This window comes from Gopherus evgoodei, chromosome 3 (assembly GCF_007399415.2).
Source record: "Gopherus evgoodei ecotype Sinaloan lineage chromosome 3, rGopEvg1_v1.p, whole genome shotgun sequence".
Lineage (NCBI taxonomy): Eukaryota > Metazoa > Chordata > Testudines > Testudinidae > Gopherus > Gopherus evgoodei.
The window spans coordinates 154,484,235-154,502,758 of record NC_044324.1 but is presented as its reverse complement, the minus strand read 5'-3'; the positions used below and the strand labels follow the sequence as shown (position 1 = coordinate 154,502,758).

The 18,524-nt window shown below is 36.5% G+C and overlaps 1 protein-coding gene across 8 annotated transcripts in view; it reads right to left on the bottom strand.

Moving 5' to 3' along the window:
- The window catches only part of SLC30A6 (solute carrier family 30 member 6), a 32,722-nt gene that overhangs the window by 5,195 nt on the left and 9,003 nt on the right, over positions 1–18,524 (bottom strand). For 4 of the 8 annotated variants that reach the window (XM_030557063.1, XM_030557061.1, XM_030557062.1 and 1 more), the window contains exons 2-11: positions 17,585–17,671; positions 15,916–16,000; positions 14,833–14,875; positions 10,377–10,442; positions 9,368–9,448; positions 7,494–7,529; positions 5,242–5,336; positions 2,449–2,497; positions 569–688; positions 160–262 (exon numbers count right to left, since the gene is read on the bottom strand). In XM_030557063.1, coding sequence (XP_030412923.1) covers positions 160–262; positions 569–688; positions 2,449–2,497; positions 5,242–5,336; positions 7,494–7,529; positions 9,368–9,448; positions 10,377–10,442; positions 14,833–14,875; positions 15,916–15,943 — 621 coding nt within the window. In that variant the 5' untranslated portion in view covers positions 15,944–16,000; positions 17,585–17,671. Of the gene's footprint in view, positions 1–159; positions 263–568; positions 689–2,448; positions 2,498–5,241; positions 5,337–7,493; positions 7,530–9,367; positions 9,449–10,376; positions 10,443–10,780; positions 11,590–12,546; positions 14,777–14,832; positions 14,876–15,915; positions 16,001–17,584; positions 17,672–18,524 lie in introns of those variants that run through there. The other 4 variants (XM_030557065.1, XM_030557067.1, XM_030557068.1 and 1 more) reach the window with 4 other exon arrangements.

Here is an 18,524-nt window from a genome sequence, read left to right as displayed (position 1 = left end):
GATACACAGTTGTCTCACATCAGAAATTTCTTCAGAGTTTAATCGTGTATCATTTCTTTCTTGTGAACATTTTTCATTTACATTTTTAATGGTGGATATCATTAAACATGTACATTTTTAAAAAGGTTAAAATTAAAACATTGTCTGACACTCTCTCACCTGAAGTAGTACTTTTCCACTGTAGACACTCATAGGGTACATGGTACCAAAAGTCATCAGAGCAATAGCTATTGCAGAGGCTGTATCTACGGCAAAATAATTGCTGCAACAAAAAGGGTAATTTTAAATGACGTGCTTGTTTCCTAGGGCATCTGCAAGCCATATGCCTTTTCTTTTAAATGGCAACCATTGTATAGCTAGAGAGAGAGAACATGCAAAAATTCACTAAGCATATGTATCTGAAACACACAACCTTTTAAAAAACAAATGTGTCTCAATGATTATGGTTCGTGTCACATGTGAAATTTCAGCTTCTTATCACATGATCAGTGCTTGTAAGCCTAAAAGGAGATTTCCCATGAATTATACCCTAAAATACTTATTTTATTTAAATAATTATTATACGTACTTAATTTCAATTAACATATACGTAATGCAAAGAGCGAAAGCACCAGCAAGATCAATCAAGACAAAAGGATTCATTCGTGGAAGGAAGATACTGCTCAACCCTGGAATGATTCCACATAGACTGCAATAAAACAGAAAAAAGCAATCGTCAGCTAGCAGTTGTTGTAAGTGCTGGAAAACTACACCTGCTACTCCAACATATAATAGACCACTTCGAGGATCACACAGGCAGGATGTTGCTGCTGACTGGGTTAAAAGCCTTTTTATTACTTCTGGAAGTTAAATGATCCTCTTTGTGAGCTACAAAGATTAATTATTTTCAGGCCTAGAACCATTTATGTCTCCTCCTCTTACTCAATTTAAAATCAAGTGCTTTGTGCATGGAACATTCCTATCTTTCGCATCTTAATTATATTTAAACTCTTGCCCAGTTTTAAATAAAGGTTTCTAATCTTACAAGGAAACAGAAGACAAAATTACAGTAAAGTACACTAGAGTAATCAGTCTTTTAGAAAACATTTCCACAAATTTTAACTGCGATCAAGTGTTATGCCCTTCTTGTTAACAGATCTGACTGTGTCTCCTAGACCCTTGTTCTGGAAGCCCCTTTAAATATCTGAAAAAATCACATTTTCCAGTCTTTTTTAAAGACAGCTTTCTATGCTGTTCCCCATAATACTGGGTTGCCCTACAATAAATCAACCTCATTGTCTCGTCTATCTAAATCTTGTAGACATTAACCCCCTCAATTCTCTACACAGTAGTCTTAGGGTTGCTCTTCCAAAGCCCTTTTACAGTGGTACCATTATTTTTCTTTACATTTGTAACTTCTTATTTATGCAACTTAGAAACTACTGACTCTTTGCCATGTGCACATATTGAGATGTGACCTTCACAGTCCTGCTTCTTGCTACACAGAGTCCCTTTCATCTTGTCTCATCTAACTTGCACCATTAAGGGCTTGGTCCAATAAGGTACTATGCACTCAGGTTCAGGATGTGCTTAAGCGTACTGCGGGATCTGTTTAGCTCATTGAAGGATCAAATCTTTCTGATTACAGTAACTTGTGCTTTTTTCGCTCCTTCTACTACACCTGATATCATATTGCCCACCCCACTCCTGAAATGCTTTAGGGAACAGGTAGGTTTTGCAGCATGTCCAAAGTGTTATGCAATATGGTTTAACATACTTAATTATAGTAAAAAGTTCTATCTAAAGATAAGGTATTTGTACTGCTGACAGCATACCATACACACAGGGATGTGTAAGGCTCAAAACAAATATTTTAAATATCTGGCAAAGGCTATTTGCAAATTATCTGTATTATTTGGCATTCAGTGTCCAAATATACTAAAAGGGTTAACAGCCAAAATCATGACAGTGTTTCAGTTCCTGGAAGAGAGACCTTGTTGTGGCTCTGCAGCCAATGGGGGGGGGGTGGGGGAGAGATCTGTGATGCTTGGGACACACAGAAAATAAGAGGAAAAAACCTGAGAGAGAAACAATGTGCACCTGTCTCTATGCCTGGTCTTTTTGGCGACCTCCATCTTCCCGCTGGACTAAGTGAGACGTCCCCATAAAATCCTTATGTTTAAATGAAGTATTTTGAGCTTGTCAGGCAGCCCTAATGGCTGCTAGGAAATGCAGTTCAGACTGGCCCTGCTGGAGACAGAATTATCTTCATTCATTTGAGGAACGTTACTCAGATTTGCTGAGCAAGAGAAAGAGCAGAAATGTTTCAATACCAAACTCATGTCTCAGTTCCTGGTCAGAGTGCCCTATACGATGTGATGCAGTTAAAAATAACTTGGTATGACATAAGAATGACTAATATTGACTTAAGTATTAGCTATTATGAAAAAAAATATCATGAAGACTTACCTTCTGCTGAGATCTGCAACATGCTCCTGAAGCCAACTCGTACTAGCAGCTTCACAAAAACACAGAGGTACCAATTATAATCAGGACAACAATTCATCTTAAGGTGTGTTTTTAAACAATAATGTAAGGAAGTAGTAAAATATAAGTGAATAATCCATCTTAACATTATATCACAATGATCAGAGTTTCAAATATCACTTGAGAAAGGAGAACATTTTCTGGCCTGTGGTTGGTTAGAAATCTTTTGTCATGCACCATCTGAATTGGATTAATTTCAAGTGCAACTGCAGATTTCACTGTTTATTTTTAAAGAAAATATTGCCTTTGTTAACTTCTAAATGCATACAAACTTGAGCTCTCTATGGGAGTACACTACTTGTAAACCCTCGCCTTCAACACACACACACGTGTGTGTGAGCGCGTGCAGAAAATCACAGGAGCAGTCCTACTGACATCAGTGGGACTATTCAGGCAAGTAGGTGCTCACCAACATCAGAAAAGGGAGCACAGTCTGGCCCTGTGACTATGTTGAAAGGAAATTTTTGTAAATACAGGCAGCTACAGCATTATCCATCCTAGAACACAGCACATGAATTAGATGTGGGGAAAAAACCACAACCTTTTAGCCATTTAATCCAGCTCTTCTAAACAAATTGCAAAATAAAATAAATAAAATTAATAGACCTTTCTAATTGAGGCTCAGACAGTAACATTGGTAGTATGCATACAGGCACATATGAATTAGTATTGTGGATCAGATCAGTGCCTATATACTGCCTCCAACAGTGGCCAACACACAATATATGCTGAAGGCCTCACACAGGGTATCTAATCAATTCAGCAGTGCTCAAATTTGGTGGCCAAAATTCCTCTGACCCCTACTCAGATGACAGGGTTATACCCTAAAACAGTAGCCCCCGAACTTTTTACCTCAATCTCCCCTTACCATACAGTTGCCAACCCTCCAGGACGGACCTGGAGTCTCCAAGAATTAAAGATTGATCTTTAATTAAAGATTATATCATGTTATTAAACCTCCATGAATACAACAAACCAAAATTGGCAACCCTAGTGTAAGGGGCGGGGCGGGGCGGGACACAAACAGTTACACAAGAGAAATTTAGATAGTTTTTCAGTACCTTGCCTTGATCCCAGTTAATCATCTTCCACCTTGATACCCAACACCATTTGACTAAGTCTCTTGAGTTTTTCCACAACCCTCCTTAGTTTTCACTAGCCTAAATAATTGTTATCAGCACATTTCACCATCTCCTTGTTTACAGTTTCCTCTACATCCTCACACAGACCCTAGGAATACTCCATCTGTCTTTGTTATAACAAAGAACCATTTTCTATGACTCTTTCCTATCATGTACATTTTTAAATATTTGTTTAAATTCATCAAAGGTTTCTGGTTCTTTACCACACAGTTAATTATTTTCCTTTCTAGCTCCTTATGAGGGATCTGGTCAAAGACAAATCATGACAGTAATGTAGAACTTGGCTAATTCTCACTTTGAAGCTAGCCTCCAAAACTCAATTTTCTCGAAAAACGTAAACCTCATCCCTTCTCTAACAAGACAGCTGTAATGAGTCTTAGATTAAGAATTTACGTTCAAAATATACTACAACACAAATTATAAATAGTAATAAGCACTGATACAACTCTCTACATTTATGAAAGGGAGCACTACAATTAATTAATCCTCACAAAGCCCTTATAAAGTAAATATTACCCCCATTTTACTGATGTGGAAAATGTGACAGAATGGTTGAGCTTCAACCTGGAAGTCAGGGTTAGAATTTAGGACTTCCTGACTCCCTGCTCAATTCACTCTGCTTTTCCACATTGGTGGGTTACATATAAAATACTATAAGTAATTAAAACTACACTAACCAAAACAAATTTATTTTCTGATGCAACAGCCTTTTAAAAAAGTTATGCATTCACTCAATTTGCAAGTTTCCATAATGCTCAATTAGTGAGAATGATTGTGATTTTACAATACAAAGAATAAAAACTCCAAGGAGTAAGCTGTATAAAGAAGGTGGTTTTTATTAACAAAACTTGAAATATTTGTATAAGTCTGTCTGTATCATTGTAAGATTGCCCACATTAAAATTTTACTGGTTGAATAAAGGAGCTAAAACAGAAGAAACAACAAATCTGTGTCTTAACATAAGAATGGCCACACTGACAGATCAATGTTCCATCTAGCCCAGTATCCTGTCTTCTGACAGTGGTCAATGCCAGATGCATCAGAGGGAAAAAACAGAATAGGACAATTATCTAGTGATCCACTGCTGTCGAGTCCCAGCTTTCGGCAGTCAGAAGTTTAGGGACACCTAGACCATGAGATTCGATCCCTAACCATCTTGGCTAATAGCCTTTGATGGACCTATTCTCCATGAATTTATCTAATTCTTTTTTTAACCCAGTTATACTTTTAGCCTTCACAACATCCCCAGGCAACAAGTTCCACAGGTTGACTGAGAGTTGTGCGAAGAAGTGCTTCTTACATTTGTTTTAAATACTTCAAAGTAGTAGCTACATCTGAAATTACCAACATCAATATGGTAAATTGTGTACTACTCTGTCCCCCCTATAGACTTAGTACATGACAAATGAGGATACTGCCTCTAATTCAAAACCTTTTAATTAGATTTATTGAACTATTTAGAAATGACATACATGGCAATTGTGTTTCTTATCTAATAAAAATATATTTGGAAGAAAACAGTTAATATTCATTGCCTTTCCTTGAATCTTGTCACAGTTCATTCAACACATACCTTCAGACACATAAGCAAAAGGCTTATTCCGAATGGAAAGCATTGTAAACAAGTTGAAAAAGAGAGCCACAAAAGTACCAACCAACAATCGTCCCCTAAAGAGAGGAAAAATAGATTAATCTTCATTTTTCACAGTATCCACCTGTGATGTTACAAAGTTAAACTGCGATTAATGAAACACTTCTAAACATTCTCCATTATGATAAATTCCAGTTGAAAATTTAATAACCAAAAGCAATCATTTTAAAATACACAATATTGATGAATGTTATTTGTGGTAAGATCAGTCTTAATTCAATTTTCAATTAACTTTACAACCTCAAAAGAATAATTTTAATAAATAAAAATATACAAATAATTAGGGCTGTCAAGCGATCTAATCAGGCAATTAAAAAAATTAATTGCGATTAATGGCACTTTTAAACAATAGAATACCATTTATTTAAATATTTTTGGAAGTTTTCTACATTTTCAAATATATTGATTTCAATTACAACACAAAATACAAAGTGTACAGTGCTCACTTTATATTTATGTTTGATTACAAATATTTGCACTGTAAAAAACAAAAGAAATAGTATTTTTCAAGTCAACTAATAATACAAGTACTGTAGTGCAATCTCTTTATCATGACAGTTGAAATTACAAAAATAATTGCATTCAAAAATAATCTGAAGTCCACTTAGCCCTATTTCTTGTTCAGCCAATCGCTCAAACAAGTTTGTTTACATTTGCAAGAGATAATGCTGCTTGCTTCTTGCTCACAATGTCACCTGAAAGTGAGAACAGGTGTTCGCGTGGGACTGTTGCAGCCTGTGTTGCAAGATATTTACATGCCAGATGCGCTAAAGATTCATATGCCCTTTCATGCTTCATCCATCATTCCAGAGGATATGTATCCATGCTGATTACAGGTTCTGTTCGATAACAATCCAAAGCAGTGTGAACTGACATGTTCATTTTCATCATCTGAGTCAGACGCCACCAGCAAAAGGTTGATTCTCTGTTTTGATGGTTCGGGTTCTGTAGTTTCTGCACTGGAGTGTTGCTCTTTTAAGACTTCTGAAAGCATATTCCACATCTCATCCCTCTCAGGTTTTGGAAGGCACTTTGGGTTCTTAAACTTTGGGTCGAGTGCTGTACCTATCATTAGAAATCTCACATTGGTACCTTCTTTGCGTTTTGTCAAATCTGCAGCGAAAGTGTTCTTAAAATGAACAACACATGCTGAGTCATCATGCGAGACTACTATAACATGAAATATATGGCAGAATGCGGGTAAAACAGAGCCGGAGACATACAATTCTTGCCCAAGGACTTCAGCCATAAATTTAATTAATGCATTTTTTTTAAATTAGTGTCATCAGCATGGAAGTATGTCCTCTGGAATGGTGGCCGAAGCATAAAGGGGCATACAAATGTTTAGCATATCTGGCATGTGAATACATTGCAATGTCAGTTACAAAAGTCCCATGTGAACACCTGTTCTCACTCTCTGGTGACATTGTCAATAAGAAGTGCGCAGCATTAGCTCCCATAAATGTACACAAACATGTTTGTCTTAGCGATTGGCTGAACAAAAAGTAGGACTGAGCAGACTTGTAGGCTCTAAAGTTTTGCATTGTTTTGTTTTCGAGTGCAGTTATGTAAGAAAAAAAATCTACATTTGTAAGTAGCACTTTCATGATAAAAAAGACTGCTCTACAGTACTTGCATGAGGTGAACTGAAAAATACACTTTTGTTTATAATTTTTACAGTGCAATTATTTGTAATAAAAATAATATAAAGTGAAGTTTATACTGTGTTGTGTTGTAATTTAAAATCAATATATTTGAAAATGTAGAAAAACATCCAAAAATATTTAATAAGTGTCAATTGGTATTCTATTGTTTAACAGTGCGATTAAAACTGTGATTAATCACGATTAATTTTTGAGTTAATCGCGTAAGTTAATCGACAGCCCTAAAAATAATTAATAGAAGCACTAAGCTACAGGGAACAAACACGTAACTGCTCTTCAACTATCTGACTATTTATGGGCTCATGTAGACTAACCTGTAATTGCACACCATAGATTGAAAAGTTATTACCACATGGCTTGCATGCAGTTTGGAACACAGAAATATCAATGTACTGAAAACAGTTTAATACTAGATAAGCCAAGTCACTCTTACTTTGTACTAGATAAAGAATTAGAAACAGAAGTAAACTGACAAAAATTATAATTTCATATATAAAAATCTAATCTTACGTGTGTATCTCAGGTTGTTCCAGAAACCGTTCTGTACTACAAGAAATAAATTGTCAATTTTAGTTGTGTTTACTAAATTATATTTTAAAAACTAACCATATAAAGGAAAGATTTTCAGTTGCGGGCACCTAAACCCACAAATAAATGTAATGAGTGGGATACAGGATGCCAAATTAAATGCTTCAATAACGGTGCAAAAATGGCAAACGCTGTATTGAGATGTATGGATAAATATGTCATTTTTATGACAACACATGAAGTAATTATTCCAATATGGCACCAAACTGAAACAAGGTATAATTTACCATTAGAGAAAGGATAAACAAGGATAGATAGAGTAACTCTCTAAATAAAAAGGATGTTATAATGAGGACATAGATCAGTTATTCTCCTCAGTCAACGAGCAGTAACAAAGAATTAATCTTCAACTGTAGCAGAAAAAATCTGGGATAAGTATTAGAAAACAGTAATATACAAGTAAGGCAAGAAAGCATACTATCTCGGATGAACTGCCATCACAGGAGAAACTCAAGGCTATGCTGGGCATCTGGCTATTAAGAGTAGTCTAAAAATCTAATCCTGCCAAAAAGACCATTAAAGGGTCCCTCTTCCACATCAAATGAATGAAAAGGTGACACTATTTTAAAACATGTTTGAGTAGAAAGAAACTAAACCTGAACTGGAAATACCATACCCTTATAAAGAGGGGATGATTTTGTAAGGTGCTTAGCTGCCATTCTGAAGACGCTCTCAACATGTAAATTTAGAAAGGAAAGCAAATTCAATGTTACATCTGGAGACCTTACATGGCTCTGACACTGCCTCTTTATCAAAGATCAATCCATGGCATGGTGCCAATGATTCACAAGATCAATGGCACTGTTAGGTCATTAATATAGCAGTAGGCATTTAAAAGAAAAAAAAACAGTTGGTGTGCATGCACTATAGGCAATTTACAGATGTAAAAAATCATAATTTATGGCTTCTAAAAAAACAGTTTTAAAGCTAAGCACCTGAAACTAATAAACTATTATTTCTCTCTGATGTGCTTAATTTATTAATCAAAAATAAACTGCAAAGAATAGACTAAAATAAATTTTGTACCTGGAACTAACTGTTTGTAGGTCAAGTATCAATATGGAGCAAATTTGGATGATTGATAAAATAGGAGCTTAAAATAAAAAAAATAGACAAACCCATAAATTAAACTACAACTTCTATTATAAACGTGTTTTAGATCATAAATATGGTGCTACTTAACAGATAAACACTTGAAAATACTGAAGTTAAATAACTGCACAAAATTATGTATTTTCAGCATTGCTTCATTAATCTCAGTGATCAAACTATATGGTAAAATGTACTGACTTGCTTATTAAGTCCTTAATAGCGTACCTGGAATATGCAATTAGTAGGACCATTTAAGTTTTTCCTTTAATCACATTTACAATTTTCCTATAGTCCACGTAAACAGTACAAATCAGCAACATAAGCTAATACTGTATAACATTACCTCTTGCTGTCAAATGATTCTGTCTTTCAGAAATCTGGAGCTTTTCCTAATGACTATCCTTCTTGTACAATACACTTCTACCCCGATATAACACTGTCCTTGGGAGCCAAAAAAAACTTACCATGTTATCAGTGAAAACGCGTTATACCAAACTTGCTTTGATCCACCAGAGTGCACAGCCCCGCCCCACCAGAGCACTGCTTTACCGCGTTATATTCCTATTTGTGTTATATTGGGTTGCATTATATGGTGGTAGAGGTGTACTTTAAAAATGTATGAGCTTTACTCAATCTGGAGTGGAGTATCTTCTCATGTTAGAATGTCAGATGTAAATCATAACGGAAACAGTACACATTCCTACCTTTCTTTTAGTATGAAAAGAGCTCCAAGTTGTGCCAGAACTGTGGAAGCAAATACTGCTAGTACTTCAAATCTCTCAAACCTGAAATTTGAGAAATAAGTTAAGAACACTGGACAATATATTAATAGGGTTTTCATTTTGGTCTGTGGGGAGTAAGCAGGAGACCTTCCACTCTAACTCTTTCCAGTGGGGCAGATGGAAATGAATCTGAAGTTTTAGGGAGGAGTAATTATTTTCAAGTTTCTTTAGGCCAACAATCCATATAACATGGATAGTTAACTGACTGGAGAGCCAGAGGACATTCTCACTACAACCCTCACCATAGAATTAAGCAATTTACCTCTCTCTCCATCCCTATCCTAGGATTTATTTCTTTAGATTCTCAATACCTGTGTCTCCTTGATTTATGAGATACTATGGATGTTTATTTGATAATCAACGTGCCTATGAACCACAACAATGGGCAAACTATACATTATTGAACAAATACAGTGCAATAAGTTAATGGGAATGGAGTCAAAAATTCTCATTGATCATGAAGACATTTTAACATGCATATGCACATACAGATTTTTATAAATGGGAACTTTCTAGAAACCCAGCTAATATATTTGCACATCTCTTTCATGGCACATTAAATAATTAGTATTGTATCATTAGTAAGGCCCTACTTGAACTGCGGGATTATCAAAAAAATTGTGGCTTGAGTTGCCACAAAAATAAAGTCCATTATTACTTTTCTGCAATCTTCTACTGTCAGCAGCTGCCTGGGGGTCATAGCAGGGGGCTCCAGCTGTCAACAGCCATCCGGGGGTCAGAGCAGAAGTCTGGGGCTGAGAGCAAGGACTTGCGCTCCCGCTCTCAGCTCTGAGACAGTCAGGGCTCCCACTATCAGCCCCACGCACAGCAGGGCTCCTGCTGTCTAAATTGCAGTGGAAGCCTAATATTACAGAATCTGCAAGTTCTGCAATATCGCAAGTTAAGTAGGGCCTTAATTATTAGTGCTTACCCAAATGAATAGGCTGGGCTGGGCTTCTTCATCATTACCCAGTAGCTTATTAGGCATGTTATCAAACTAAAATAAAAAAGGAGGAGGCTGATATTAGGATAATCAACTATTACAAACTAAATAGTTTATAGATTAAATAGATATTAACTTTCAGAATACACCCTTAATCTGAACGTTTCCGTAAGACTTCAATTACTCTTTGGACCCAGTCCGGCAATTTTTAGGCTAGCGAGGATTTTCTAGAATTTAGTGGAAGTTCTGTTTGCATTTGGACTGTGGACCAGACCACTGGTGTATGTTTTATGAGGACAGCTAATGAGTTATAATGGAGCTGTAGTCAACGCAATCCCTTATATCAGCAATAACCTCATGACATAAAAGATCAAAGGGTGTACTGTACTTACAAGGGGCACCATCAACCTTCCCCAATACCCAGCATCATTCAGACTACAATAAGGTTATCACAACTCCAAATGCAATATATTTTTCCACTGAAGTTCCTATAAGAAAAAGAAGCTAAAGTTTAGTCTCTCTGTGCCCTAAAAATTCTTTTGAAGATGAACTAGAGGGCAACAGAGAAACATGCAAACAGAAGTTGATAAGCAAAGGTTTTCTATTGTTCTTTTGCTGCACTGAGGTTTCTCCTTTAATCCATTTGCTTTACTTGTATTCCTTTCTAATAAAGTTACATGCTTTTAAATAGGGTGAAGTTAAGATTTTTTAACATTTTGTTAAATGGAAATAATTTAAAGCCTCTAGGCTGTAAGGCCAAAGATGGTGGAATAATCTCAATGGCCTGTCTTCCTCATGACTTAAGCATTGGTATTACCGATTGTCTTGAGTCTAAGACCAACTGTATGATGGACAGTAGTTACTGTTACTAATGGAAAAACAATCCATTTCAGTTTGATTTACTGGGGCCAACCATGTTCAATGACTCTCATGGCACCCAATGACTCATTGCTAAAAAGTCTGTAAAGGTGTTCAATATCCAAAAGTGCAAGGCTTGAGAACTGGAAGTTAGATCAACAATACACTAACTTAGAAAAGTTTAATTCTGAATGAAGAAAGTTAGTACACTCTTGTCACTCTATAAATAGTGAGGAGGCACAGTCTAACTGTTCCAGAGTCCTGAAGAAGCCAATCCTTTTAAGAACATAAGAACAGCCATACTGGGTCAAAGCAAAGGTCCATCAAGCCCAGTATCCTGTCCTCTGACAGTGGCCAATGGCGGATGCCACAAAGGGAATGAACAGACAGGTTATCATCAAGTGATCCATGCCCTGTCACCCAATCCCAGGTTCTGGCAAACAGAGGCTAGGGACACCATTCCTGTCCATCCTGTCTAATAGTCATTGATGGACCTATCTTCCATGAATCTATCTAGCTCCCTTTTGAACCCCATTATAGTACTGACCTTCACAACACCCTCTGGCAAGGAGTTCCATAGGTTGACAGTGCATTGCATGAAAAAATACTTTCTTGTGTTTGTTTCAAATCTGCTATTAATTTCCTTTGGTGGTCCCTTGTTCTTGTATTATGAGAAGGAGTAAATAACACTTCCTTATTTACTTTCTCTATACCACTCATGATTTTATAAACCTCTATCATATCCCCCCTTCATCGCCTCTTTTCCAATCTGGAAAGTCCCAGTCTTATTAGTCTCTCCTCATACAGAAGCTGTTCTAATCATTTTTGTTGCCCTTTTCTGAAGCTTTTAGATGGCAGCACCAACAAATGTCATACACATTCGTTCAAATGTTTTCTTCATATTAGGAAAAAGTTTGTGGGTTTTTGTCTGTTCGAAAGTGGAAAAAATATAATTATGGTAAAAATTTCAGTACTGTATGCTGTCTGATACAAAACAGTATCTACATTAATGGAAGGGCATAAGCTTATAATTATGCTACTTCACAAAAGCTAAATAAAAATAAAACCTTCTACTGCAGTCTCATAAGAAAACAGTACACAAAGCTTTCTTTTTTCTATCTACCTTAAATTACAAGAGAAGTACAACTAAATTTTTCTACCAAAGTTCATAGCCTTGCTCACTTCACCAAAGATTCTGAGTGATTTATGTACTAATTCCAAATTCCTTAAATGAAACTGTTGCAGTTCAGGGCAACTGCATCTGTATTTTCCACTGCACTGGTCCAGCAAGGGCACCTACCCTCAGGGTTCCAGCTCCTCTGGCCATCACCTCCCTTGGGTATAGACCAGCATCTCTCTCCCTTCTGACCAGAGTACTTCCAGGCTGCACAGTTATTCAATGGGTCATTCCCAGTACAAAAAGATTGCCTAAGGATACCTGCTTGCTTTCTCTTCAGAGATGCTGAGCAGGTATAATTGCTAAAGTTATAAGTATCACATAGTTCTTTCTATGCAAGCCTATTTCATTCTTAAGGAAAAAAGCATTACAGAGAAAAACATTAAAGAAACATAAAGAAGGAAGTACATTAGCATTCCCCCACCCTACTAAAGGAGGTACTACATACAATTACTCCTGAGAAAATTCTGTGCCACTGCATAATGCAGTATTTGTGCAGAATTAATGTTATAAGCAGAATTACATTTTTTCCTTGCAAAATTTGGTGCTGCATAGCTGCTGGTCACCACTAGGGACGCTGGACCCAGCAGAGCCTGGCTCCCCCAACTTGCAGTGTGCCTGCACAAGAGGGTTTGCTGGCCCTGCTCACTCACATGGTATAGCCAGGCCTCTTTGCACAGCAGCTTCCAGAGATGGCAAGCTGTGCCCCATGGAAAAAGGCAGGAACAATAGCTACGAGCTGCAGGGAGGGGCTGCTGCTTTCCAGGAGGGGAGACTGAGGGTCAAAGGGGGATCTGCTCGAGGAGGGAGGGGGCGGAGGGATGCATGTCACTCGAGCTGTTCCGGGGATGGATGAAACTTTAAATTATGCACCCACTCCCTATCAGCAGGTATGGATAGTCTCTGCCTGGTGAGACAGTAATGAAGCTGCACAGAACGTAGCCTGCAGCTGGGCTCTAGGGTAGGAGATGCAGGCATCTGGGCTAGGGGGAGAAGCTCCATGCAGCTCCTTCCAGCATCCCCCAAATCCCCTCCTCTGACACTCCCCCAAATACTCCGTCCTACACACAGACCCCTCCAGCACCCCACAAATGCCCCCTCCAGCACCACCAAACTGTACCCCCCTCCCGGCAGTGTCCTCTATTTGGGAACTTGAAAAACAGTAAACCTAAGTGGGCAGGGCAAATAAACAAGAATCTACTAAAAGACTGGTGGTAGAGAGTCCCCCCCCCCCCCCCCCGCAAGATATGCCCAGCTGGCACATGTGACACACCCAGATGGAAGCACCCGACAAAACCGTAACAGAGAAACAGGAACTGGGTTGTTGTAAGGGTTTCTTTAACTCTCTACTCCTGGGAGAATCTTCCAGACATACTTGCTGAGAGGCATTTTGAAATAAATTACCAAAATAATTGAAACTAACATGATTATATTGGGTTATTTTGACCAATAAAATATGCAGAATTTTAAAATATTGTGCACCAAATTTTTAAAGTTTTGGCACAGAATTCCCCCAGGAGTAATACAATGCCATAATAGCCCATACGCAATTGAAGTTTTAATACAATGTACCCCGAAAGTTTTAATCCTAATTCAATAAAGTTTCTTATTTTCATAAGGTTTGTTCACGACAATACAAGATATTGTTAGTCTCTCAAAGACATTTTCCAGCAGACTTCAACTTTTAGTAATCTTAGATCATCACCAATATATAAATATATATTTTTAAGAGTGATCAGTTTTTCTTTTAATGAACTGAACTGATATGAATTATACCTAGTGAGAAAATGAACTATAGATTTAATACCCATTCTTCAGGAATAGAGATCAGAAATCAGTAAATACGGTCAAGAGTCTACAATGCTTACACATGCTTAATTTTACAAACACTAGCAGTCTTGTTGAAGTCAATGTGTAGCATCTGGCCTTTAAAACCGAAGTAAAACTAAAAATCCCTTCCCCCACCCTAAAGCTAAAACAAATTTTACAAATGATACTTGTGGAACTGTTGGTAGTAAAATTTTCTGAGTCAACCAATTAAAGGGATACTAGTTTGGCACACAGTGTGGATTTTGTTTTCAATTTACTTTGTTATAACAATGTCAGGCAGCTGCGTACAGAAATCTAAATATAGTTAACTTTTTTAATTGTTCTTATCAGAGCTGTGATATGAGTCACTGTTTTCTTCTAAGTTTATGTCCTCTTTGTCACACAATCTTATATACACTTAATCTAAAACATCGTTAAACCAACTAGTCAGCTCTTGCATGTACTTTTGAAAAGTCATGAATAACTCTGTAGTTGGAACACAATATTTATTCGTGCTATTTTTACCCTATTTCAAATTTAGTATAAAAGAATATTCTTACAAGTATTGATAATTTGTAGGATTAGATTTAAAAAACGTACCTGAAAAGATTAAAGATGGTCAGGTAAGTATAGGCAGTTAAAGCTGTGAAAACATTTTAAACACTTAATACACTTTACATTATAAGCAACAAAGAAAACACTGTATATGATTTTGCCTTTAAAAAATGTGTTCCTCAATGTCTCTCTGACACCGCTATTATCTTCTTCTATCTGCACAAATTCTCTTTGTGAAAACAAAACTTCTCAGAGTATGAAGATGTACATCTTAAAACGGTTTTTGTATTTTTCTGTCTGTAATTCATATGTATTAACTACTCCAATATTTCATTTAAAAACAAGTTGCTTAACACAAGACTAGTTCTGTGAAGCCATGTAAAATACTGAAGTACTTAGTCATTGATGAGCATCCAATCATGAATAGTTAAGGTTGGAAATTTAAACATGGAAAAATCAGGAAATTCTCAGTTAAGGTTTCCATCCCAACAGTAACAGTGCCTGTGTATGTATTACAATAAAGGGATGGGTGAACTGGTTTAGCTAAGATAGGAACTAGAGCAATGTTTTGATAATTTTTTCAAGCTGAAATAAGATTAGAACTGCACCAAATAGTGAAAATACAGGCACTGTATCTGCATTGCAGATACATCGGAACGTCTTGAGTATTATATGCAAAACCCGGACACACATTGTAGGGCTGGCTGGGGAATACAGGGTAGAATACTCATGGATTTAGGAGACGCCACAATTGGATGGGAGGGTCTCCACTGAAGTCAATTGGACTACTGACTTGAGTAAAGGTTTGAAGGACTAGTGCTAAGATTCTAACCTCTGCATGAAGGAAGCTCTGAGAGAAGGACTGGCAGGGAACGCAGCAGCAGAAGCAGTTGTGGGAACAGTGAGTACCTTGAAGAATTCACTGGCCACGTGCAGTTCCTAAGCCTTGCAGAAAGGGTGTTCTCCTAAACTGATTATGCAGTAGCTTGAAAATGGATAAACTATGAGGCCAGTTGCACAGCTGTCTAATTCCATTATACTCAGGGCCCTGCTCATTTATTATGCTGGTCTTGCAATAAATTAAAACTCAACAACAGATAATTATTTAGCTACAAGAACAGAACATACCTATACTGTTAGTAGAGCTGCACCACATAAGCAGGAAACCGGTGCATATTAAATTAATTGCACCAAACAGCAAGATCTTCCAGGACTGTTAATAAGAGTAATTACATGAGTAACCATTTGGCTTAAAAGACAAAATATGATAAAATATGCCAGGCTTAATTAAAAAAATCTGCAATATTTCATTACACATGTAGTGGTTTCCCTCCAAAAAAGGTTTATTTTGAAATAAACTATTAAAACACCCTCACCTCGCTTTGCTAACTTTATGGGGAACTTGACAACTCATTTTCAACAGCATCATGGCACATGCATCACATAACATCAGTCTTAAAATACAATTCTACTCTGAAAATTAACTACGTAAAAATGCCACCTTTTTACTTGCAGATCTGTGTAAAGTACACACCTGCTTCCTTAATGATAAAAATATATTATAGCTTTACTCCTATTAATTGTGGAGAAACAACAGAGCTAAGAGAGAGCTGGTAGCTATTCCTTCATGTACATTGTTTAAGAAGTTCCTTTTCACCTGTGTATTTCCTTTGTAGCCAATCAGTTGCACTAGTGTCACTTGGAACTGGAACTGGAACTGAAGACTGTAGGGTTGCACAGGTGTAAATATGGACCTAATTTAGCCTACAGAATGTTTACTCCTAGTGATAATGCATAAGAAACAACCCAGCTTGAGTTTGCAGGTCTGGCAATCAGTAAGAGCATTTTTACTTGTAAACTGAGTACTGCCGATACGGATAGCAGTAGGGTGGGGGAAAACCATTCTCACTGAACGTTAATGGGACAGAGACAGGGGAGAACAGACCCTAAATTTTAAGCATTTTTAAAATAAAATAAATAAATTTAAAAAAAAAGTAGTAGGGGTCAAATCCAGCACTCTTCACAAATGCAAAACTCCTTTCCCTCACTACATTGGAAATTTTGTCTGTGTAAAAAATCCAGGATTTAGCCCCTACTTTAATTAAACAATTCAAAGCAGCCTTGCAAAATTTCACTCACCAAGAGCATTTAATTCCGTTTCATTATAAATCAAGTATCACATGATTTTTCATTATAATCATTCATCAAAATAAACAGCAGGTATATAGATTTTGTGACTATGTTTTTTTCAGGACAGAGGTCCTAATTCAGTTCTACCTTAAAGAAACGGGAGTTGGATAGAGCCTTTAACTGCCAATTATGTTTTATCTGTTCCATAAGGCTCTATGATCATCACATATTTGATATAAAATTAAACATGAGGCACTCAGAATCAATGGCAATGGACACTACATAAATTAGAAAGTAATTAAATTTACAATAAACTCAGTGAAAACAATGCAGGGAAGCTAATAGTGGAGTAAAGCAGATTGCTACTATTTAGGCTAGCTATAAAACAATATGTACTTCACTAATTCTTAAATTGTTCTCCTACCATTCTTCAGATATATTTTCGGCTATTTTTCAAGTTCTGTGATTATTTCAACACTTAAGTACAAGGCCATGAACCCAGATGAATGTTTAACTTAAAATATAAATTAAAATGTCTACTTAACTACTTTTGAAAGCATAGCTAGGAAAGGGTAAAAAGACATTTACCTGAAAAGTTAATATACTAATCATTTAGGCATAATCACAATTGAATTACCTTTGTAATCCATTTTAAAAATTAACTTACCCTTCGATCAGCTGCTACCAAACTAAATTCCTGTGTTAACTTGCTAGCTATTGTTCTTTGTGATTTGCGGAATAGATGTATTGTCCCCTTTTTAAAGAAAGAAAAAGGAAAATCAGTTTTCTTCTTGTTCAAAGCATTCTTATGTTCCCTTATTTTTATTCCTAGGAACCACTGTAGCTCTTTTGTAATCAACTGAATATACACTGCTTTCTGGTAAATGTTGACCGTCTTCATAATCCTCATCAAAGAAGCAACATCATCGATAATAATGAGTAAGGTTAGGGAGATGCCACTATTGTCAAAGGAGCAAGCAGCAAAATCACTGAGCTCCTGTCAACCCTTCCCCAATTTGTTTTCCTTATAATCTTTTCTATCCTGCTCAGCACAGTGGGCTGATTTAAATCAAAGTAAGTTATACAAGCAGTTTTAAACATGATTTAAATCAGCACATAGGAAATCTTGGTTTAAATCATTGAGTTTATTCTTGTTTGCATTTGTGGTTTAGTTATTTTTCTAACCCAGTAAAACACTGATATACAACCAAATATCTTTATGCTAGCATGGAGGACACACTATATATTTAAGGAATTATACAGCTTCACATACATTTATTCAGATTCTTAATTTTTACACTTGTATTATATTACAAAATGGTGACTAACTCAGATCTTATTTACTAGAAAATGTTTTATTCTGGATTTGTGTCAAGCAGCATTTGAATGGAAATTAGAATTCAAATTCATTTTAAAACATACAAAAACAGCATTTATAATTGTTTTTAGTTAAAACTGTAAGAAAAAAGAGTTTAAGTATGTTTTTCATTTAAAATTGATTTATTAAACAAAGGAATTAACTGTCATTAGTAAAGCGATGGATTGTTTCTGGTCATCATGGGCCACACTCCAAAGGTCTTTAGGTGCCTTACGACGTAGATCGATGC